This window comes from Microcaecilia unicolor, chromosome 3 (genome assembly GCF_901765095.1).
Source record: "Microcaecilia unicolor chromosome 3, aMicUni1.1, whole genome shotgun sequence".
NCBI classification, from domain to species: domain Eukaryota; kingdom Metazoa; phylum Chordata; class Amphibia; order Gymnophiona; family Siphonopidae; genus Microcaecilia; species Microcaecilia unicolor.
This window is the reverse complement of record NC_044033.1, coordinates 195,426,518-195,451,178: the sequence shown is the minus strand read 5'-3', so window position 1 is coordinate 195,451,178 and position 24,661 is coordinate 195,426,518. Positions and strand designations below refer to the sequence as shown.

At 46.7% G+C, this 24,661-nt stretch overlaps 1 protein-coding gene across 3 annotated transcripts in view; it reads right to left on the bottom strand.

Moving 5' to 3' along the window:
* The window catches only part of CACNA1A (calcium voltage-gated channel subunit alpha1 A), a 191,315-nt gene that overhangs the window by 12,130 nt on the left and 154,524 nt on the right, over positions 1-24,661 (bottom strand). For all 3 annotated transcript variants that reach the window (XM_030196931.1, XM_030196930.1, XM_030196929.1), the window contains 7 exons: positions 20,157-20,262; positions 19,884-19,991; positions 12,108-12,208; positions 10,510-10,619; positions 8,849-8,987; positions 8,365-8,478; positions 5,179-5,214 (listed from right to left, as the gene is read on the bottom strand). In XM_030196931.1, the coding sequence (XP_030052791.1) occupies positions 5,179-5,214; positions 8,365-8,478; positions 8,849-8,987; positions 10,510-10,619; positions 12,108-12,208; positions 19,884-19,991; positions 20,157-20,262 (714 nt within the window). The remainder of the gene's footprint in view (positions 1-5,178; positions 5,215-8,364; positions 8,479-8,848; positions 8,988-10,509; positions 10,620-12,107; positions 12,209-19,883; positions 19,992-20,156; positions 20,263-24,661) is intronic.

The window sequence follows — 24,661 nt, the reverse complement described above, 5'->3', positions numbered from 1 at the left end:
AGGTTTCTAAATTTCCCCAAATCTCCTTTAATTTCTCCTACCGAGATGGCAAAAAAATATATGGTTGATATTCTCGGAATGGATAGAGACTCACTACCTCCCATTACTCGGGCCTATTACATCTGGAATCCGAAGGGGACTGTCGGAAATCCCCTAGTGGTGGGGGATGGGATGAATCTTACCTCCTTCCTGGAAAATTCATTGGAAATAATTACACAGAGGTCAACTATGCTGGTCACTTTTGCACTGGAGCCTGACCGCAATGCTGTTTTAAGACTTTCCTTAAGACATTTAGAAAACTTGTTTCTGGGCTCAAAGGTTCGAATTTTTCCAGACCTCTCGAGGCCTACACAGATAAGGCGCAAGGCTTTTTTGGAGCAGCGCCCTAGAGCGTTGGCACTGGGAGTTAATTTTGTATTACGTTTTCCTTGTATTTGTAATGTACTGCTTGAGGGTAAACAGTTTCAGTTTGTAGACCCAAAACAGTTTAAAGAATTTCTTGATGCTAGAGCCGATGTGAATGTAGTATGCCCACCCTAACAAGCAGGCTTGGGTCGATAACCCGAGGCAGCAGCCGCTAATATGCTTTAATTTCTTTTTTAATTCTTTTATCTTGGTACCAAATTTCTTTGTTTGTGGACAAATAGGCACTTACATTTTTCTTTCAATTATTCAATTGTATTTTGAATTTCATTTGTAGAATAATGCCGATTGCATATTTACACTTTGTTGTGAAAATTGAATTTATTAATAAAGATACAAATTAAAAAAATACTTTAGTGTCATCCTACAACAGCTGACACTATCAACTACCTGAAAACTCTCATTCACTTCATCCACTCGCCGTTCTCACCCTGTACCTAATAATAGAAACTACACTAAATTGCATTACAAATGTACAATATGTAACACTTGTTAAATTAATTTACATGTTGCACAAGTTTTACACAGTTGACAGAGAACCACTACCCAGTCTGTCCAACGCAGTGATTAACGCCACGCTTTCCAACAGGCCACTGCTTTCCAGATGTTAATTATTTAGTCCCAAATATGCAGGAACAAACTAAAATGTTGATGATCTATCAACTGCTTGCACGCAGTCTGCTACTTCAACAAGCGTCCTTTAAGATCACTGTACAGGTACTGAGAAATTTCTGCGTGCAAGCAGTTGATAGATCATCAACATTTTAGTTTGTTCCTGCATATTTGGGACTAAATAATTAACATCTGGAAAGCAGTGGCCTGGTGGAAAGCGTGGCATTAATCACTGCGTTGGACAGACTGGGTAGTGGTTCTCTGTCAACTGTGTAAAACTTGTGCAACATGTAAATTAATTTAACAAGTGTTGTACGTTTGTAATGCAATTTAGTGTAGTTTCTATTATTAGGTACAGGGTGAGAACGGCGAGTGGATGAAGTGAATGAGAGTTTTTAGGTAGTTGATAGTGTCAGCTGTTGTAGGATGACACTAAAGTATAATGAATAAACGTTTTTTTGATATCTAAATTACACTGGAGTCTTTTTGTGACAGTTCTTATAAGCCAGCCATAAAATCATAAAAACATACAGATGATGAAATAAACATTTAACACCATGAATCAGAACTTTGCTCAGCGAAAGTCACTGATAGCAACAAAAATACATTGCTTCAATAGAAGTGGAATGTTTTTATGATTTTATGGCTGGCTTATAAGAAACCCTGATGAAGGCTTGGGTGCCAAAACACGACCCGTGTTGGGTTTCTGCTGTCAGTGTTATTACATGTTGAATCTGAAAAATAAATGTTTTTATTGATCACCTTGGAGATTGCAACTGGCATCTTCCATTCTTGTGTGTTGCCTAAGTTTGCTTGTGGAAGGTTTTGTTTTCCACTAGCAGCCACTGAGGTGGGTCGGAGAAGGGGGTGCACACTGAAGCAGTAGGAGTCCCAGGGCTGATCCCACCTTTAGGTAAGACCAGGTAGTCACTTGGGGCAGCACAGCCCTGGGGGGACCCAAGCAGCACGATAAGAAGGGGGAGGGGGGAACAGTCAGACTTTCCTGAGGACAGTGTCTGTTGACTTCCCCCATATTACCAAAAATTGAATCCCTGTTAGATTACAGGAGACACAACTGAACATGTGCACGGTGACAATTCAAAATGAAATACTAGCACTTCATCACAATCTTTCAAGAATTCAACGAGCAGAGATTGCAGTATCACTTTAAAGCAATCAGTGATCCTGGAAGTGAAAATGGAAACCTGTATATGCAGGAAAATCAATAATGTCTTGACACAGCCACATCAATTTTCTGGAAACAGCTGAAGGCCTTTGTATCCAGTCACATGGCTCTTCTGCTCTGTAAAGTAACACATTTCCTGTCTGGAGTGTGACATTTTTTCTCGTATCACATTCCTCTTTTGTCCACGCATGCTTATCCCGATCACATATGTCGAGGGTCTACTCTGCCTTCATCAATTTTATTGTTAGGGCTGGAAATTTGAAGCTGGATTTTCAGCAGAGGCAGTCAGCTCGTTAATTTAAATGCCAGCAATGGTATTTGAATTGATACATTGATCCGTCATCGGTATTCACAGAGTCAATGGCTCTGAACACATGCAAGGTATATGCAACTGAGCACCATTGTCAGTGACTGTTTAGTAGATTCATCACTGCTAAACAGAGAGGAATGAGTGCGAGCGTCAACTTGAAACTGACTTCGCCCTCCACCAAACAGACATGGCAGAATGGTTGGACAGATACTGAGCCGTCCACTACTGAGAATCTATGGACCATCAGTGAACCCCATTGGTCAATAAAATAATTTAAAAACCCATGTGTATCAAGGGGGTCTGTTGTAATCAGAAGAAAGAGGCAAGCTGAGAGAAGAGGTGCAAAAGGATTTTTAAATCCACGTCGTTATTTTCTGCAAATCACACATTTCCAGTTTTCACTTCCGGGAGTGAATTTTTCAAACAAACAATCTTTGTGGGTAAATAACAATTTTTGTTGTAAACCTACCCTTCCCTCGATGCAGCTAAAGGTTTGCGCACTGCACCTGTAACTGCATTGAGATCAGTATGTTCAAACCAGGACAGGGAAATCCTGCACCTATAAATCACGGGCTCAATAGTCAAAGCTATTTATCTGGATAAGAAGAGCTGCTTTGAGGTAATGGCTTAGCTGCAACTCTCCAAAGATAATTTGGTGCCACTACCTAGATCATGTCTCTGAATATCCTTATAGACTGCGTAGTGCGGTGAGGGTGCGGAGCGTGGCTGGAATGGTAAGTTATCTGGAGTCTGCTGTCTGAATTACGGTCCAGATAAAGTTAGGTTTTCTAACTTTCTCTGGATAGCGATGCAGATAATGGTCTGGATATCATTGCCCGATAATGATGGCACTCACTCCTCTGCCCAGATATTCGGGGCTGCGTGGTTTCCAGAGATTGGTACAGAATATCATTGTTTAATTTCACCACCAAGGCTGAGTTTAAAAGGCCACTGGCCACGTCAGCTAAACAATGATGCATGCATTTTCAACTTTGCACACATCATCTTCTGAAGGTGGATACTTTGCAGCTGTGATATGGATTTTACACAAAGCACAGGGCTTGAAAAGTGCCCTTAAAGGGGCAGCACAGTTAGTGCTGGTATGGGGCTCTCATTTCCGGATTACCTCAAGCTTTTGATGATCAAATCTATAGAATTAGGTGAAGTGACGCAATTTAAGAATTTTGGATAATTTTGAACATAGGGCCATATGGGATGAATTCAAGAAAGATCACTTGAAGTCAGGTGCCACATTTTCATATGGGAATTACAAATTCTATAGTCACAAGAGCGTTATAGAACACTAACTCAGAGCTCCATTTATATGCCAACATTCAAGCGCAACCACTTAGACCATGTCTAAATGCAGCACCTTGTGCATAACAGAGAGTATCCTATAGTGTAAGAAAGTCCATGGCCTGCCTGTGCCCCCACGAACATCCCCATGCAGTTACCCACTGGATAACTTATGCACACATGAGAGAATAAGGTCATAACTCAGTGTCAACTGCACACTGTTACCAATTAGGGCCAACTATAGATAGTTATTGCCAATTAAGTATAATCAAGGACAAATGAAGTTATGCACAGAAGTGGTACCGTTTTATAACTGCGTGCCATTGTCCACATGACTTTGCGTGCTGTTTATAGAATTAAGCAGGGAAGTTATTAACATGTTTTAACCTTAAGTTGAATTATGTTACTGTTGCCCTCAGTTATTAGTAACTAGGTCTCACTGCATAAAATGGGACCTGTGCTAAAATAGCACCAGTTAGTGGTAAAATAACCCATCTTAACGCTAACCCATGTTGATAACATCCCCCCTTAATTAAAGAAAAAAGAAATGTCTCTAGAAAGTGAAATCACTGCTATATGTTATAAAGTGAGCTGAGTTATCAACGTGGACTACCGTTAACATGGGTTATTTTACTGTTAACCCCTTATTAGTAACTAGTCTCATTTCATAAAATGGGACCTGTGCTAAAATAGCACCAGTTAGTTGTAAAATAACCCATCTTAACAGTATCCCACATTGATAACTTCCTCCCTTAGTATGAAAAGTTTATCTCATTTCACCAATAAGAGACAACCTCATAAGTGATATCACAATGGCTTGATTGTCCTATACTTTGATAGCTTCCCCCCTTAGTGTGAAGAGTTTCAGTCTCTGGCAACCAGAGCTGAAATTGTGATGTCATAATGCCTCATTACACCAATAAGAATCAACATCAGTGATGTCACAATGGCTTGAGTGCTCTATACTTGGCTCACTTTTATTATATATAGCAGTGATTTCATTTTCTAGAGACTCTTTTTTAATTAAGGAGAGAAGTTATCAGTGTGGGCTTCGGTTGAGGGGTTATTTTATTGGTAGCCCCAATTATTAGTAACTAGATCTCATTGCATAAAATGGGATCCTGTGCTAAAATGGCACCAGTTAGTAGTAAAATAACCCATCTTAACAGGAGCCCACATTGATAACTTCCCCCCCTTAGTGGGATAACATACACTCTGGGGTTGGGGAGGGGCAAGCTGCTCACATGGGGTCAGGACTGAAGATGCTCAGAAGAGCTCTGACTGAAGTTGGGGAACAGGGACAATTAAGAGAGGGAGAGCAAGAGAATAGACAGTAAGATGAGGTACATACACTGAGATTACTCCCTCGGGGTCGCACCTTCCTCCTCTGACACAGCCATACAAGACGGAGCACACAGAAACAAAGACAAGAAAATAAATAGGGCAGCCCAGAAGAAACAGAGTGGGAAGAGAATGAGGTAAAAGGGAGCCATAGAAGAAGGGAGAGGGGGGGGGGGGGGGGGGAGGGACAGAAAATATCAAACAGTTAACAGTGAGCAATAAAAAAGGACAGAGTTCATTTCCAAATTCCTTCACATTTGTCCTGAGCAGAGAAGAAAGCAGAGCAAAAAGAGAGGCAGACAGGTGGAGATGAGCAGGCAAGGAGGACGTGAAAGCTGCAGGGATGCGTGGTATCTACCCCGGTTCTTCTGAGCATCACCTCACTGTGAAAAGCTAGGCTTGGCGAGAGGCAGGAAACGTGCAGGGCAGAGGGGTAAATCAGAGTGCGAAGAGGAGGGTGAGAGGAAGATGTGCTGAAGGGAAAGGGGTGAGACACAGAAAGAAGAACTGTAAGAAAGCGTGAAAGAGTTAAGGGCTGTAATGGTGAATGGGAGAATAAAAGAGTGACAGAATGAGGGGAAGAAAAAGAACAGTGACTAGGAAAAAAAGAGCACGACAAAGTGAGAGACAGGAGGACAGGAGAAAACGAGAGAGAAAGAGTGTGACAGGAAGAGACAGGAGAAAACGAGAGAGAAAAGAGTGTGACAGAGTGAGAGAAAAGAGAGTGTGACAGTGAGAGACAGGAGGACAGGAGAAAACGAGAGAGAAAAGAATGTGACAGAGTGAAAGGAGAATATGATAGAGTGAGAGGGAGAAGAAAGGAGAGTGAAAGACAGCAGAACACAGCAGTGAGGAGGAATGATAAGTGAGGAATAAAAACAAGTATGTGACAGTAAGGGGATGAGATAGGAGAGAATGACAGAAAGAAAGACAGGAGAGTGTGACAGAGTGAGAGGAGATGGTAAAGGGGAGTGTAACAGAATAAGGGAAGGAAAGGTAAGGGAGAATACCAGGGTGAGAAGAAAAGGCTAGGAGAGTATGACAGAAAGACAAGTGTGTCAGAGTAAGGGGAAAAGATAGAAGAGCGTGACAGAGCATGAGAAGGAGAGTATAGCAAAAAAAAAAAAAAAAGGAAAAGATAGGAGAGATTGTGACAGTGTAAAGAGAGGGGAGGTGTTGTCAGAGGGAGGAGTGTGACAGAGCATGAAAAGAAGAGTGTAAAGGAAAAGGGGGAAAGATAGGAGAGATTGTGACAGTGGGAGGAGAGTGTGATAGAATGTGAGAAGAGGGGAGAGCGTGAAAGAATGTAAGGAGGGTGTGACAGAGCGTGAGGAGCAGGGAGGAGAGTGTGAAAGAGGGAGAAGGAGTGCAACAATATGAAGAGAGGGGAAGGTCAGGAATGAAGCTGAGAAGCACCATTTCTTTGCATGTAATTAGCTTTGCGGTCTTTGTGGAGACTGCTAAATGTGACCCACTCTTGAATTTAGCTCCACCTGTGTCTAGCTCCCCCTGGCTGCAGCCCTGGTGCATTTACCTGTCTGCCGAAACACAGAAAACCTGGCTGAGGGGAGTCAACAGCGATCAGTGTCTATGGGAGAACTGCCTGGGGGTTCTGAATCCTACACAGCTCCATCACAACAGCCCTGAGGATGAATCTCACCTGGCAAGATCTGCCCCTGCCCCTGCGTGAGGATGGCGTCACTAACATGCTAAATCTCTGCTAGAGAAGGAAAGGCGAACAACCTATTTCCATCTATTTCACAGCATTTGAGGCGGTTCTTCTCAATGGCCAGGGCTCCTGCAGTACTACTCGGAATGGCTGGACAGATTTCGGACCCCGCTTGCGTGCTGTAACTGTCCCCTGATGTGGGTTGCACACATGAAATGGTCTGTGGGCCATGCTACAGTGATGGGTTGGACGGCGTAGGCTCATCACATGGGCACTGCAGCACTGGGCATGGGGCATGCTCCATGGTATGGGTAGCTTATGAGCAGCTGAATGGAACAAGGGGCAGCAAATGGTCACTGGACGTCACACAGCTGTGATTTGCTTTTTCTGACCACGACAGTCGATTCAGTTATAGACATGAATACTTCCACCTTCGTCTTTCCCTAACAAATCTACACACCACACACTTCGGGATCCCAGTGAAAGTACATCCCTTGTCTCGTGTGACTGTGAAAAATGAATCTTTTTTTAATGTAGGCATTTTGCATTGTAACACATTTTATAATTCTCTCTTTGAGGGTCTTCAACAGTCACTCAGACCTCTGTCTACACCTCTGAAAGGACCCCCTCACCCTCGGCCTTCTGCACAGGCTGGGGGGAAGAATACCCTTTTCCTGGTGCTTATGTGCTCTTCAGAGTTTGAAATTTGGAAACCCATGTTACAGCCATTTTTTAGCACACATTTGTGAGCAACAGTAAAAGAAAATTGGACTTGAAAATGAGAAAGAACATTGGCAGCACTGTGGTTCCAAAATCCACGTGCTACGTGGCACCTCCACTGCCACTTCTGGGGGCCACTCCCCTACATTTCCCTTGAATCCCCGAACGATGTCACAGATTACCTCACACATACAATACCTGATTGGTCCATTGAGGCTATGACATCAGACAGGGTATCTGTGACACTGCTGCTCCCAGGCGCTTGGAGGATTCACAGGGACACACCTAAATCTTTCCTTCATCCGGGGCACGGCCATCACAAAGTGTGTTGTGGGTAGATTATTTCTTAAAGATGAACTTTGGACTCTCAGGTTTCCGTGTACAATAGTTTTTTGTTTTGCTTTGCCCATGTGGCATATGGAAACCCCTTTCAGGGTTTTTCTCTTAAATGGTGCTGTGAGATATGTCAGTTCAGATCCACAATCTCGTGAAAATGAGAATTTTACTTGCCACTTTTGGGAGACTCCCACTTTCTCTGTGGCATGTATAGACAGATCAGTAATCGAAATGCAAGCAAAAATATCTTTTACAACTTGACAGCCTTTCTTCTGCTTTACAAGTCCTGCTAAAAGATGATGACAATCCGTTCTGCCAGTGTGGTCCCAATGGTAACCCCTGTCAGACAGAATCTGATCCTAAGCATCGACACTGCTGAGAGCGGCAAAGTTCACCTTTAAGGTTTGCTACTTGTAGACTCAACTCTTCCCTCATCCACTGCAACATTGAAACAATTAAAGAGACTCTTACCTGGTTCTCAGCGGGGAGCCGTGGCATGGATGCCGCCCGGCCGTGGCCTTCCATTGGGAGGTAGTGGTCACTGTCCGAGTAGCCACCTTTTCCCATCTCTCTCATCTCCACGGACTGCAAATCAGAAGTGAGAAGTGAGTGTATGAGAGAGTTGACACGTCCCCCACCCTCCCTCTCCATGGGAGAGTCACAGTAAGGATGGGTGGCACCTGTCATGGGTGTTCAGTGGGCAGATCACAGCTCTTGACGCAAGTCAATCACTGCATCGTGATGGGAGGACAGTGGGCCAGTTCTTAATATTTTCCAGATGATGTGTGAATAATTTGGACTTGGTAGGCCTTATGTCAAAGGTCTACCTGGCTAATAATTGTTTATGGACTTTTGTCCTGGGAATTCATTCAAACCCCTTGCAAACCTAGGGAATATTCGGCAACTGAGAACATCATCAGTGTCTTTGAATATTGGCCAGAAAGAAGAGAAGCACCTGGGAATTTGGCCGCCTGCTGTGAATGTCCTGCGGACGACCTCGTTCAGGACTCCATGGCCCTGTTTTCTGAAACATCTCCTGTGCCCGCTGGGTCACCCAGGACTGACTCTCCTTCATTCCACCTTCCAGTGTACCTCTGTTGAAAATATATGTAGAGAGAGTGAGAGCGCAATCAGCATTCGGCTTACCAGTACATTATGAAGCGTCAAGACAGACTGACGGATTGTGTTATGTAGACGAGGCGACAAAGTGCTGAGAGTTACAGCTCATGATTAAAAGGTGATGGTTGGGGGCTCGCAGGGGTGCCAGGAGGAAGTGGACATCAGGAACTGGGGTAAGCTGCTTAATGCTGGCCAGCCAGATTTAGGCTTACTATTCTAGCACCTGGCTTTGGCCAGTCCAGCACTGAATATGAACCCTCTCAGCTCCCACACTCAGCTGGAGTGGAGGAGTGGCCTAGTGGTTAGAGCACTGGTCTTGCAATCCAGAGGTGGCTGGTTCAAATCCCACTGCTGCTCCTTGTGATCTTGGGCAAATCACTTAACTCTCCATTTCCTCAGGCACAAACTTAGATTATGAGCTCTCCTGGGACACAGAAATATCCAGTGTACCTGCATGTAACTCACCTTGAGCTACTACTGAAAAAGGTGTGAACAAAATCTAAATAAATATAGATCCTCTGGCTCAGTTTTCAGAAGGGATAATTCAGGCACCTGGTTTTAAAAGTCAGCCCATTGTGAAAGAAGCCAATAGTCTATTTCTATCCAATTGAAACACACTATTAAAGTAAGCGGGAAGGACCCATACTAGCATAAAGTTTCAGTAGCGTACCTAATTTAGAACAATTTGGAATGCCTCCAGTTTCTATACAACATGGCAGAAAGACTACTGGCAAGGGACAAATTCTCAAACCACATGAATTGAATTTTGCAAAACCTGCACTGGCGCCAAATGGTATCACTGAAAATCTATGTATAACTTTCAGTAAGTAACCTATTTATGCATGTAGTGATGCTGAAAATCCACTCAGAATAGTCAACGGTTAACCTATCTATGCATGCGTGGGATAAACACAAAGGAATCCTGTTCAGAAGGAATGAATCCACAGAAACGTAGCGGAGATTGGGTGGCAATACCGGTAATTAGGAAGCAAAGCCAGTGCTGGGCAGACTTGTACGGTCTGTGCCCTGAAAATGGCAAGGACAAATCAAGGTCAGGTATACATATAAAGTAGCACATAAGAGTTTATCTTGTTGGGCAGACTGGATGGACCGTACAGGTCTTTATCTGCCATCATCTACTATGTTACTACTATGTAGTGGTACTGAAAATCCACGCAGAATATTCAACAGATAAGCTATCTGTGCATGTAGTCCTACTAAAAATCCACTTAGACTAGACAACCAATAACCTATCTATCCATGTAGTGCTACTGAAAATCCATATATAATATTCAGTGGATAATCTGTCCCTTCACATGGCATCACTGAAACATCCATTTTATAACTGATTAAGTCTTTGAATACTGATCTATTTCCCTGGAAAAATTAGCTTCCAATGGCACAATAGACAGCAAAGATCTCCTGGGCATCTTTCACCCTATGCACTGGCTCATATCTGCAGTAGAAAAGGTAGAGGAGAAAACGAGGAACACTTACAGTCCACCTCCTGAATCCAGCTGAGATGAGGGAAGAGGTGGTTGCCCTAGGCCTCCCTCCTGCGTTGGTGATGGCGGTTCCATGCGTTGAAACATTAGCGGCGTTCGATTCTGCATGAGACACGACATGAACTGGAGCTGGTATCAGACAGACCTGCAACACTTGATGCCTCTTGGAGACACTGAGAGAACAAATGCAGTGCCAGACCTATGCCCTTCTTGCATTAAGGGATCAGATCTATACATGGACCCCCCACCCCTTTTTAGGCACCCCGATGGAGTGCGGTTAGAGCCCAGGTTCCCTTAGATAATACTAGCAGAACCTGGTATCGGTGCATCTCACATTTACACCATAGAGCTAGTGTCAGGCGGGGCCCCAGGGAAGACACCAAGGATGGGACCGAAAGCCCACCTTCAGGTATTTCTCCTTCAGACTGCCGGACCCCCTGTTGTATGGGGGTCCAGGGCAATTGCTCTGCTTGCCACCCTGTAACCCCGGCACCGAAGCGGGAAGAGGTGCATGCATAAGTGGCAGCCCCTCCCGTGCCCTGCCCATGAGAACACCCCTTGCATTTACGTGAGTAGATGGCGTGTAACTGAAGCTACTGGTTACAGAATTACCCTTTATGTCACAGCTATCTTGGAGGTCGCAAGCCGTCCCCCTGGGACAAGGAGACTATTAAGAGAGGTAATCTGTTTGTGTCTTTTTTTTGTAAAACCAAGCAAAAATGCCTGCGCAATTATTTTACGTTTCTCATACAATTACTGGGTGCTGCTACACTGGGATTTCTTCTCAGCTCTGTTCTAAACTATAAATGTTACAAAACACGACAGCTAAATTGATTTATGGATTACAGAAGTTACATTGGTTACTCGTTTAAGCTGGGGTTCAATTCAAAAGTGTTTAGTGTTTAACATTCAGAATTGTTTAAATTCTTCTCTTCTTACGCAATTTTGAACATTTCCTGTGGCAAAGCATTCCTCACCTTTCAATCCTTTTTGATTCCAGATTTTCCTAATAATAAATACCCATTTTAAGGGTTGTTTATTTTGAAATCAGTTACATTTGGAACAGTGTCCCCACTCAGATTAAATCTCAGCCCATTTGTTTGATAAATATTTGAATATCTGATTGTATTGCCATATACTAGTGAATTGAATCTGAATTAAGTTTGTTAATGCTTTTCTGTGATCCGCTTTGAATCTGTTCTTATTAGAACAGAATTAGGTGACAAGGATCTATCCACGTCACAGCTCAGTGTTATTCTAGCAGGGTATCATAGTGGCAGGCAGCCTTAGGACTCCATGTAGAATCACAGTCACAAGCTGTGGGAGGTAGCACAGAAAGCCACTAACAGCCTTGCCTCTGGCAACCGTCTTTTCCCACAATCTCTGGCAGATTGCAGTAAAAGGAGGGTGCCCACTTGTGCCCAGGAACTGGACCTGGTACACTAAAGGCAGGAGCTTTTTCTGGGGAGGCGAGAACAGACTCTGACTATCTCAAGTCCAGCATCTATGCAAAACCAGTGTAATTCATCTCACCCAGGTCCCACCCAGATAACCCTGCAGGTCAGACACCTCCTTGACTCGTGCAGTTACCTGCTCCTCCCGAAGGGCTTGAAGCCGCTTGGCTTTGCTTTGCCGGTAATACTCCATAATCATCATGGCAGCATAGATCTTTCCCACTGTCAGGTCTGTGGCTACAGGAGACAAAGAGAGATGGACATTTGCAGGACATCTCGGCACTGCTCCAGCATTATTGATGATTGAAAAGATACTTTATTAGAACATTTCCCCACAGCATCTGTGGGTGCTTTCCAGCCATGAACTCTGCCCAAGGTAAACACAGCCACAGAGATGGGTTCTGCTTTTCCCCTGAAACCGACATGGGTAGGTTTGGAAATGCAGTGCTTTGGGTGGTGTTTACTCCACAGCCTAACCCTGCATTTGCTCCCACCTACTTTTCCCACTTTGTTACCCCCCCCCCCCCCCCCGAAGAATACAAGGTGGGCAGTTTTCACAGAACCCTTTTCCCTGGTTGATTAGCTTCTGCAGGGTACCACTCAGTAGATAGGCTGTCCCAGGGGCGTAGCCAGAAAACAGATTTTGGGTGGGCCTAGGCAAGAACTGGGTGGGCACCAAGTATTCTCCCCCCCCCCCCCCCCCCCCCAAAAAAAAAAATATTTCAGCTGGTGAGAAAACGCTTCTTTCCACCTTGGCAGTCTGCAGCAGGCAAGCACTGAAAACTGAGCATGTGCAGGTGCTGGTAGCGTGGAGAGTAGCGTTTTTGTTACCATCAGAGAGAAGCCTTCAGCTGGCAGAGCTTGGCATCCCCACCAGCTACCAATAAATGTGTGCTACTGTTGGGTAGGCCTGAGCCCTAAGTGGGTGGGCCCTGGCCCACCCAGGCCCACCTGTGGCTACGCCACTGGGCTGTCCCATTGCTTGATGTCAACCCCCCTTCTTCTTCCCCCCCCCCCCCCCCCCCCACCGCCACATAACCTTTTAGGCTATCTACTATGTCATCCTGTGCACAAGGTGATGCCCACAGGGTGACTTGTCTCTTCTTAATCACTTTGGACAGCAGCTCTGGTGTCTGGAGAGGAGATGTGTAAACTGGCACGGCTTATTTACAGATAGGGATTGGTGTCAGGATTCCTCTTATTTGAGTGGAGTATTCCAATCTTTTTATGAGTTCTGAATATAAGCACTCAGCCAATTTGCTCAAAGATCTGTTCTCATGTGACAGAAAAGTTGCTTCCATATCATCAAGCTGATCAATCCATAGACTGGTGGGTTGTGTCCATCTACCAGCAGGTGAGATAGAGAGCAATCCTTTTGCCTCCCTATATGTGGTCATGTGCTGCTGGAAACTCCCCAGTATGTTCTCTATCTCAGCAGGTGGTGGTCACACACAGCAGCAGCTCTGGCTAGGCCTCCAAGCCTAATTTTTAGGTTTTGTTGAGTGCCTGGGGTTGAGGGCTCTTCTTGAGCAAGTGCAAACCTGGTGGCGCCAGGTCCCTCCTTTTCTCCCCCCTCCCGCTGGCTCCGTTTAAAAAAAAAAAAAAAAAAATTTTGAACGTTCTTAAAGGCGTTTATTTCGACGTTTATTTAAACGTGTATTGCAGCTACTCACTGGGACACCAGGTCGTTACAGCTCGGAGCGGAAAGCAGGTAATTTTTACCTTTTTATAGCGGGCAGGGGGTTCCCTGATTGATCTCCACGTGGCATATGGCGTCGGAGGGCGAGGGCGCAAAGAGTTGCTCCCCGGATCGCTTAGGCGCTTCTAGAGGGGATGCGGGGGTCTTAAAGTCTGATTCGCCCTTGTTGGGTGACAGTTTCGTGACCGATGAGTGTCCCGGTCCTTCCTCCGGTGTGGCGGTTTTTCCCGCCATAAACACCCATCCCCCGCTGCTCGCCTCCGCCATCTTGGCTGGCCACGCGGCTCGGACGGCTTCTTCGTGGGCCGCCCTTGAGGGAGACATTAATGCCATGGACGCCCTTAATTTGGGCGACGGCACCAAAGCGGCTAAAGCGCCGTTTTTCCCGCGCGGCTCCTTCGCGGAGTGTCGCGCCGGACGCCATTTTAGATGCGCAGCATATCTCTCCCCCGCTCTTGCGAGCGCCGGTTGAGGGTGCGTCTAGGGCTGTAGCCCAGGCTGCGGAAGTGCACAGTCTGGGGGGTTTCTCCCCCGAGTTTGTTTTGCTGCTGCATCAGGCCTTCCTTATGCAAAACGCTGCCCCTGCTCCCTCGTTTGGTAAAGAGGTTGAGGTCCCCGGAGGTAAACGCCCTCGGGTTGATTCCCAGGCCTTGGAGGACCTTGTCTCCTCCGATGTAGATGAGGGCAGCGTATCTGAGTTCTCCCAACGGTCCTTTGCGGAATCCTTGGAGGAGACGGATCCCCGCTCGGTTGGAGCGGATGACCCCTCTGCAGCGCGGCTTTTTAGCTCAGAGGATTTGCCCAACCTGTTAGTGCAGGCCATGGGCATTTTGAAGATTTCCTCTCCGGAGGACGTCTCTCCCTCAGCCCCTGTTGGCTCTGCCATTATGCTGGGGACGAAACGCCCGCCTAGAACCTTCCACGTGCATGATGCCATGCACACCCTAATTTCGGCTCAATGGGATGTCCCGGAAGCGAGCCTCAAAGTGGCTAGGGCTATGTCCCGCCTCTATCCTTTGCCTGAAAGTGAACGTGAGGCCTATCTGTGGCCTACCGTGGATTCTTTAATCACTGCGGTGATTAAGAAAACGGCTTTGCCGGTGGAAGGTGGCACGGCCCTAAAGGACGCCCAAGACAGAAGATTGGAGGCGGCCTTAAGGTCGTCCTTTGAGGCGACTGCTTTAAGTTTGCAGGCCTCGGTTTGCGGTTCCTATGTGGCCAGGGCGAGCCTGACTATGGTGCAGCGGGCTTCCCCCTCGGATCATTCCTTGAGGGCTGATTGGCCGGCCCTGGAATCGGGCTTAGCCTATTTGGCAGACTTGCTGTATGATGTCTTGAGAGCCTCAGCTAAAGGCATGGCTCAGACAGTCTCTGCGCGGCGGTGGCTTTGGCTGAAACATTGGTCTGCTGACCACGCCTCTAAATCCCGCCTGGCTAGATTGCCTTTTAAAGGCAAGCTGCTCTTTGGGGTCGAGCTGGACAAAATCGTGACCGATCTCGGCACGTCTAAGGGCAAGAAGTTACCAGAGGTCAGGGCTCGGGCTAGTACTCGTTCCGGTACCTCCAGAGGACGGTTTCAGGAAGCCCGTCGATACCGCCCGGGCAGGTCGGGCTCCTCTGCCCCCTCTTCCTTCAAGAGGACTTTCTCCCCCAAGCAGCATTCCTTTCGCAGAGACCGCCGTCCAGGAGGTGCTCCCTCCGGTCCTCCCCCAGGGTCTCGTACCCAATGACGGGGCCTTGGTCCACGCCCCAGTGCAGATTGGAGGACGGCTGTCCTCGTTTCTGGGCGAGTGGACCACAATAACTTCAGACGCTTGGGTGCTGGAAGTCATCAGAGACGGCTACAAGCTAGAGTTCTGCCGACCCTTAAGAGACGGGTTTGTACTCTCTCCCTGCAAGTCTCCGGTCAAAGCTGTGGCAGTGCAGCAGACCTTGGACAACCTGATCCGCCTGGGTGCGGTCGTTCCGGTGCCAGAAAATCAGATTGGCAAGGGACGTTACTCCATTTACTTTGTGGTACCAAAGAAAGGAGGTTCTGTCCGGCCTATCCTCGACCTCAAAGGGGTCAATCGGGCCTTGAAAGTGCGGCACTTTCGCATGGAGACTCTCCGCTCTGTTATAGCGGCAGTGAAGGCAGGAGAGTTCTTGGCTTCCTTGGACATCAAGGAAGCGTACCTGCATATTCCCATCTGGCCTCCTCATCAACGCTTCCTGCGTTTTGCAGTCCTGGGACGACACTTCCAGTTCAGAGCCCTCCCTTTCGGGTTGGCTACTGCTCCGCGGACCTTTTCCAAAGTAATGGTGGTCATCGCGGCCTTCCTGCGAAAGGAAGGAGTACAAGTCCATCCTTATCTGGACGACTGGTTGATCCGAGCCCCCTCTTATGCAGAGTGCGGCAAAGCTGTGAACCGGGTGGTTGCTCTTTTGAGCTCCCGGGGGTGGATCATCAACTGGGAGAAGAGCCAGCTGCGCCCGACTCAGTCCCTGGAGTATCTGGGAGTTCGATTCGACACCCAAGTGGGCAGAGTGTTCCTGCCAGACAATCGGATTGTCAAACTTCAGGCTCAGGTGGACCAGTTCCGAGTAGCCTCTCCTCTTCGGGCTTGGGACTATGTGCAGCTGTTGGGCTCTATGACGGCCACGATGGAAGTAGTGCCCTGGGCCAGGGCTCATATGAGACCACTTCAACACTCTCTGTTGCAGCGCTGGACTCCGATGTCGGAGGATTATGCTGTGCGCCTTCCCTTGGACCCAGCAGTGCGCAAGGCGCTGAGCTAGTGGCTGCAGACAGACAAGTTGTCTGCAGGAATGCCTCTGGTGACCCCAGAGTGGATTGTCGTCACGACGGACGCCTCATTGTCGGGCTGGGGAGCCCACTGCTTGGGAAGGACAGCGCAGGGGCTCTGGTCTCCTGCAGAGGCAAAGTGGTCTATCAACCTCCTGGAACTCAGAGCCATTCGGTTGGCGCTTTTGGAGTTCATCCCGGTACTGGCGTTGAAGCCAGTACGGGTCCTGTCGGACAATGCCACTGCTGTGGCCTATGTCAACCGCCAGGGAGGTACCAAGAGCACCCCTCTAGCCAAGGAGGCCATGAATCTATGCCAGTGGGCGGAAGCGAACCTGGAACAGCTGTCAGCGGCCCACATTGCCGGAGTCATGAATGTCAAGGCGGACTTTCTCAGTCGCCATACCTTGGAGCCCGGAGAGTGGCAGCTATCTGCTCAGGCGTTCTTGGACATCACGAAGCGCTGGGGCCAGCCGAGCCTAGATCTGATGGCGTCATCGGCCAATTGCCAAGTGCCGCGCTTTTTCAGCAGAGGACGGGACCCTCGATCCCTGTGGCCGACACAAGAGCTTCTCTATGTGTTCCCGCCCTGGCCCATGTTGGGCAGGGTGCTAGACCGGGTGGCAAAGCATCCGGGCCGGATAATCCTGGTGGGTCCGGATTGGCCCAGACGTCCCTGGTATGCGGACTTGATCAGGCTCTCAGTCGACGATCCTCTGCGACTGCCTGTGGAGCAGGGCCTGTTACATCAGGGTCCCGTGGTGATGGAGGATCCCTCCCCCTTTGGTCTTACGGCCTGGCTATTGAGCGGCAGCGTCTGAGAAAGAAGGGCTTCTCAGACAAGGTCATCGCCACTATGCTGAGAGCGAGGAAGCGCTCTACTTCTACTGCTTACGCCAGGGTTTGGCGTACCTTTGCAGCGTGGTGTGAAGCAGGCTCACTTTCTCCCTTCACTGCTCCAATTTCTTCAGTGTTGGCGTTCCTGCAAGAAGGTCTGGAGAAAGGCCTGTCGCTCAGTTCCCTTAAAGTCCAGGTAGCGGCTCTGACTTGCTTCCGGGGCCGCCTGAAGGGTGTTTCCCTGGCTTCACAGCCAGATGTGGTGCGATTTCTCAAGGGAGTTAATCACCTGCGCCCTCCTCTGCACTCTGTGGTGCCTGCATGGAATCTCAATCTGGTGCTAAGAGCATTGCAGAAGCCGCCTTTTGAACCCTTGTCGAGGGCATCTCTGAAAGACCTGACGTTGAAAGCAGTCTTTTTGGTGGCTATCACTTCAGCCAGAAGAGTTTCCGAGCTCCAGGCGCTCTCATGTCGAGAGCCTTTTCTGCAGTTCACTGAGGCAGGAGTGACTATTCGCACAGTGCCTTCCTTCCTGCCCAAGATTGTTTCTCGCTTCCATGTGAATCAGCAGCTCTGTCTCCCTTCCTTTCGTAGGGAGGACTACCCAGAGGAATACTCTGCTCTCAAATGTCTGGATGTGAGACGAGTCATCATCAGATACTTGGAAGTGACCAATGATTTCCGGAAATCGGATCATCTGTTTGTCCTGTTTGCAGGTCCTCGTAGGGGTCTGCAGGCTGCTAAGCCTACAGTGGCAAGATGGGTCAAGGAAGCCATTGCAGCGGCTTATGTGGCCGCAGGGAAGGTGCCGCCTATCCAGCTGAAGGCTCACTCCACAAGAGCTCAGGCGGCCTCGATGGCAGAGGCCGGTTCCGTCTCCTTGGAAGAGATATGCAAGGCGGCAACTTGGGCTTCGGCCCATACATTCTCCAAGCATTACCGCTTGACTGTGGCTGCTCGGGCGGAGGCCCGGTTTGGAGCTTCAGTGTTGCGGTCAGGGATTTCTATGTCCCGCCCTGGGTGAGTACTGCTTCGGTACATCCCACCAGTCTATGGATTGATCAGCTTGATGATATGGAAGGTAAAATTATGTATCATACCTGATAATTTTCTTTCCATTAATCATAGCTGATCAATCCATAGTCCCTCCCAGATATCTGTACTGTTTATATTCTGGTTGCATTTCAGATTCAAGTTTAGTCTTCAGTTCCTGTTCAGGAAGACTTCGTGTTCAAGTTATTTTTTCACTTGGATTCTTCAAGAGTTGAGACGAGTTTGTGTTACAGTGAGCTGCTGCATTCCTCTCCCCTCCGTTTTACGGGGCTGGATTGAGATTTAAATTCTGCCGGCACTCCCTCCCGCTTCGTGCGGCTGTAGGGCAGCTTTGTACCCCTCCCGCTTCGGCGGTGTTAGGGTCAGTCAGCTCCTCCCGCGGTTGCGGTTGCAGGATAAGCCAGATCCCCCCGCATCGGCGGGTGTGGTGTCCCTCCCCCGCTCCGTGGGGATGAGCTGGACGGATTCCCCTCCCCTACTTGTGTGGGGATGAGCTGGGTTATTTCCCCTCCCCCGTTTCGGCGGTGGTGAGCTGGGCAGAGTGTCCCTTTGTGGGTGTAATTCTCTAAGTGCTGAGTCCTGCGGATGGAGCTTTGATATCGACATACTGAGGAGTTTCCGGCAGCACATGACCACATATAGGGAGGCAAAAGGATTGCTCTCTATCTCCACCTGCTGGTAGATGGACACAACCCACCAGTCTATGGATTGATCAGCTATGATTAATGGAAAGAAAATTATCAGGTATGATACATAATTTTACCTTACCTCTAACAGGGGTTCTCCGAAGGATGGTGTATGAGTAACGTCACCCACAGAGCCCGAAACCTTGAGGTAACAGTCACGCTTAGAGGTTTCTAGTGGCAGACTGCATGTGTGAGGTGTTTCCCATGTCTGCGTCATCACATAGAGCCACCTCAGTTCATAATAAAGCTTAAGATGTGCAGAAACTAATTTCTAGGAGAGATGGGCAGCTTTTGTAAGGGCTATATAATCTGATGGCCCTGGAGAACCTTTCTGTGGACAAGACAGCTTAAATAGAACTGACGCATGGGAATCCCTAGCTCCAGTTTACCTTTAACCAAAAAATGGGGTAATGTGAGAAACTAAATGCCAACAGGCAACGATAAACATGATCTACTGTTTTTCTTTTTCCAATCCAACCTGAATAAAAAGGGCCTTAGTGGCATTAAAATTTAATTCTAAACCAGAAAGAGATTACTCTGACTGACCAAACCTTTTGTCATGCATGGAGTCTCTTTCCAAACAGCAATGTGCTATGAAGGTGGGTTCAGAAGCCCACATTGCAGCTTTGCCAGTCTCTTCTAGAGAGGCCGACTGCAAATTACCACTTCCCTGTCTCTGACATGCACTGGAGAGTCAGACCTGCCCCAGCTATAGTAAGTGCAATCTGCTATCCAACTGGAGGCTGTATGCTTGGCTAGGCAACCCAAGCTTCTCGGACCCCTGGGACACCACCAACTTTCGAAGACTTTCAAGCACAGAACTTGTGGCTCAGACCCAATGGGACCTCTTACATTTATGGGGTGTGACCAGGAGATCCAGCGTCTTCTGGGACAGGTGAGGCCAAATGGCCATCATTTCTTTCCGCAGCTCTGTATCCATCTGCTGCTTGTCAGCCCCACCTACAATACAAAAAGCCACAAAGCAAATGTGAGACAGTCACTAGTGGTTCCACAGATCACCACTACGGCCGTGCAGGTGTTAGGTGAGCCCAGCAGTTCTTTTGAGTACCTTCACCTTGCTTGCCCCTTTCTCAGAGAATTCAGTTCCAGGCTCTTTACACTTACCTTTTGCAATTTTAATGTCCAGTGCAGTCCTTATCAGAGCCATGAGTGTAGAGTTAAAGTGAACTGTATTGTCATCGGCAACTGGCAGGTCCATGCGCAGGAGCCTCTGCAGAGATGCAATGAGAAAGCGGTTACCCTTCCCTCCCAGTATTTAGCTGTACAGCAAATGATGTCTCCTCTGGAGAACTCTGAGGTGTCTGAATTACAGTAATGTCCTGGGCTCGCTAAAGACCCAGGAGATAATAGTGCAGAACTGAGGAGAAACCAAAGCTCCAGGTGACCTGCCCCTGCCAGCCAGCCATACACACACAGCGCTCAAGGCCTTTAGATTAGAGGCTGTTTTCTCCTGGATCTTCAAGGATCTCGCACGTGCGTGTCTCTGTGTCTCTCATACACAGTCTCAACCTGCAGTGTACTGCCTGAAGCCCTTGTTCCCCTTGCACCCCATTACCCCATATGCTGTGCTCCAACAACCAAGCCTAAACTAGGGCCCATTTAGATCATACCTACATTTTCCCCAGAGTTCTTCCTCCAGGGACTCATTTGGGAAAGAAAAGGCCAAAACCCCCAAAAGAAGAACCCAACACAAAGCCTATTTCAAGGTAGCAGAGCATAGAGTTGTAGGCCGAAAGCAAGAAAGGCAATGCCACGAAATGCATCGATTTCCATCAAACGTGCCTCAAGCGCACAGAACATGCATCTTATGCTACAATCAGCTGCATGCACCACCTCCATCACCGCCCCCAGGGCATGCAGGGGCCATGCATCATGCAAACTTCACCACGGGGACCTGCACAGGACAAGCAAGGCATACAGAGAAGCGAAGCACAGAGAACACCTCGAGACTCATTCATAGCTCTCGTATAGACCAATAACGTGATATCGACTTCCTGTTCTCAGTGCAATGGGGCATCCTAAGTGATTCTGACAATGGTCATGGTTGCAGACCATGATAATGGTGTTAGGGTTTGGTTATAGCCTTGCAACTAAAAATGGCATCCACGAGAACTTTCAGGAAGAGACACAGCATAAGGAAGGCAGGACAGAGAGAGAGTGAAGGAAAGAAAGAGGAACTTCTGCAGGGATATTCAGCACACACCTTCTGACCAGGAAAGCGGGAACTCTATAAGAAAAGTGTATTTGTTTCCCGCCCCAGCAGGGAGCTGGCCAGACTCAGTCGTTCCCTGGACAGCAGGTGGTGTGCGGAAATGGAAGAGGCTGAAGGGAGGGGATGGGATAAGCAAATGGAGAATGAAGCTGCGAGATTTCAGTCAATGGAGGTGCACGAACCCTGACCCCAATCCCCTCCTCCCTTTTCTGTGAAACAGACTGAATGCCCCATCCTCATAATTACTGTCCATACCTGCCCCAGGAGACTCCCGAAAACGTTGGATTAGAATGGAAAACATGAGGGTATCTAACAAAGAAACAGAAACTGACAGCAGATAAAGACCATACGGTCTATCCAGTCTGTCCATCCTTACCAGTTCTTAATCTCTACTATCCCTTCCTCTCCCTCAGAGATCCTCTGTACATAGAAACAGAGAAAATTACAAAAAGACCATATGATCTATCTAGTCTGTCCATCTACACCAACTATTAATCTCTACAATTTCAGAAACCCTGAAAATTCTTGGAGTCACCATTGATCAGCACCTAACACTTGAGAATCGTGCGAAAAACACAACCAAAAAAATGTTCTACTCAATGTGGAAATTAAAAAAAGTAAAACCATTTTTCCCAAGGACCATTTTCCGCAATCTAGTACAATCATTAGTACTCAGCCATCTAGATTACTGCAACTCTCTCTACGCTAGCTGCAAAGAGCAAATACTCAAAAACTCCAAACAGCCCAGAATACAGCAGCCAGACTCATATTTGGAAAATCAAAATACAAAAGTGCAAAAACCCTACGAGAGAAGCTACACTGGTTACCACTTAAAGAACGCATCACGTTCAAAGTATGTACCCTAGTACATAAAATCATCAATGGTGAGGCCCCAGCCTACATGTCAGACCTGATAGACCTACCACCCAGGAATTCTAACAGATCATCTCGCACATTCCTTAATCTTCATTTCCCCAACTGTAAAGGCTTAAAATATAAATTAATGCACGCATCAACCTTTTCCTATATGAGCACGCAACTCTGGAACGCATTGCCACGCAACCTAAAAGTGACCTATGAACTGACCAACTTCCGCAAACTACTAAAGACCCATCTCTTTGACAAGATATACCACAAAGATCAAAACATGTGATACTCCTACATATATCCAGAATTGTCAAGAATGCCTTTTGTTATATCACTATCATGTATTCCATTACCATGTAATCCAAAATCCTACTGTAACACCAAATGTCTATTCTCTTCTCATTTCCACTATCCATAATGTATTGTAAGCCACATTGAGCCTGCAAAGAGGTGGGATAATGTGGGATACAAATGCAATAAATAAATACAATCCCTTCCTCTCCCTCAGAGATCCTCTGTACATAGAAACTTAGAAAATGGCGCAGATCCCCTCCGAAAGGACACCAACTTGTAAGTGGTGGAGGGGCTTCTGTGTTTCAATGACTCAGAGGGCTATGCTGTAGGGTTACCCATATCAGACAAGCCTCTGAGGAGAAACCAGACAAAGAGTGTCCCAACCTGGAGGATCCAAGATGGCGTTGAGGGAGAACGTACGCTAGTTGAGTTCCCGTTTTACACAAGAATGCCTGAAGAAGAGGGCGCGCTCCCTAGAGAATGGGGAAGAGAAAAGGCAAAGCCGTGGTGCTGTCCTCTTCGAACACTGCTGGGGTTCCCACCACTTCTCAGTCTATTTTGAAGAGATTCGGGGTCATAACGTCGGGGATATCGGTTCTTGCTTCGGGTAACAGCAAGGCTTTATTGCCGAATCTCAGTGGAGGGAGTGACTTTGAGTCCCCCTGTTGGCACAACCCCTCCAAGACCCGGAAATAGTAATGCTTCGCTATGGAGGTCAATAATGGAAACGCCCGAAGTGGGTTAGGATTTTCATGTGACCCAAGGAGATCCTGGCGCAGCATCGACTCGGATAATAAATTAACTGGGGGATTGGAGAGTGAGCTCTTCCCCCCCGAAGATATCTGGAGTGGTTTCTGTGGAGAAATTGGACTTGGTGAAGCCAATAATGTCATAATGGACGTACTATAGGAACTGCAGCAGAATGTGAATAACTCTCTTCTTCAGATGTTTAAAAATTTTCACTATGTGAGTTAAAGAATTTATATTAATACTTATCTAACAAAGTGGAAGTCCAAGATATAAAAATAGAGACCTTGATTAAGGAAATGGCTTCTCTATGAAAATCAGATAATTTGGTAATGAAGAATAGTTATCTTTCTTGTAAAAACTGGAATTTCTGGAGAACCAATTAAGGGAAAATAACTTGAGAATGATAAATTTACCTATAATATCCTATATATCAGCTACTGAATTCTTGAAGAAATATTTCTCTGATACTTTGCTAATACCTTCTGATAGCCACCTTTTGGTGACTAAAATTCTATTTCCTTTAAAATCTTCTTTATCAGAGAAAAGAGATGTAAGTTTAACTGACATTTTGGAAAATTCAGAAGTTATAGATAGAGTTATTATTAGTGACTTTCGTCGTTGATTTAGATAGGAATAATGTTTTGAAATTGTATTTCCGATACATGGTTGATAGTTTTTTGGGTTCAAAGATGCATATATTTCCTGACACATCAAGGGAATCGCAGACTGGGAGGTGTGAGGTCTTGGCTTTTAAGCCAGGAATCATTGCCCTAGGTGGGACCTTCCTAGCACGATTCCCTTGTAAGTGTTTTATTTCCTTATTACTTATTTGTTTGAACCTAAGAAATTATAAGAGTTTGTGGAAACAGATGAAGAATCCTCTGCAGCAACTTCCTTCAGTTACCACTGTACCGGCTGCAATAACCGATTAACCTTCCTCACTCAGAAAATGTGAAGTGTAAGATTAAGCATTTTGAGTTTTTCTTATTTTCTTTAAGATTGTTTTCCTGATCTTGGATCTTCCAATTGTGGACAATTATGTAAATATATATTGTTGAGAGAAAATGTTTTCCTTTTTATATTAATTTCTGTATTTCCTTACATTTATATGATAAATGTGAATGTAATTAAGTAAAATGATAAATAAAATTTAAAAAAAAGAAAATGGCACAGATAAAGACCATACGACCTATCCAGTCTGTTTGTCCACCCAACTACTAATCTCTACAATCCCTTCCTCTCCCTCAGAGATCCTCTGTACATAGAAACATAGAAAATGACGCAGATAAAGACCATACGACCTATCCAATCTGTCCATCCACACCAACTACTAATCTCTACTGTCCCTTCCTCAGAGATCCTCTGTGCTCATTCCACACTTTCTTGAATTCAGCTACAGTCTTCATCTAGCACCTCTACTGGGAGATCATCACCCTTTCTATGAAGAAGTATTTCATTAGATTACTCCTGAGTATATCCCCTTTCA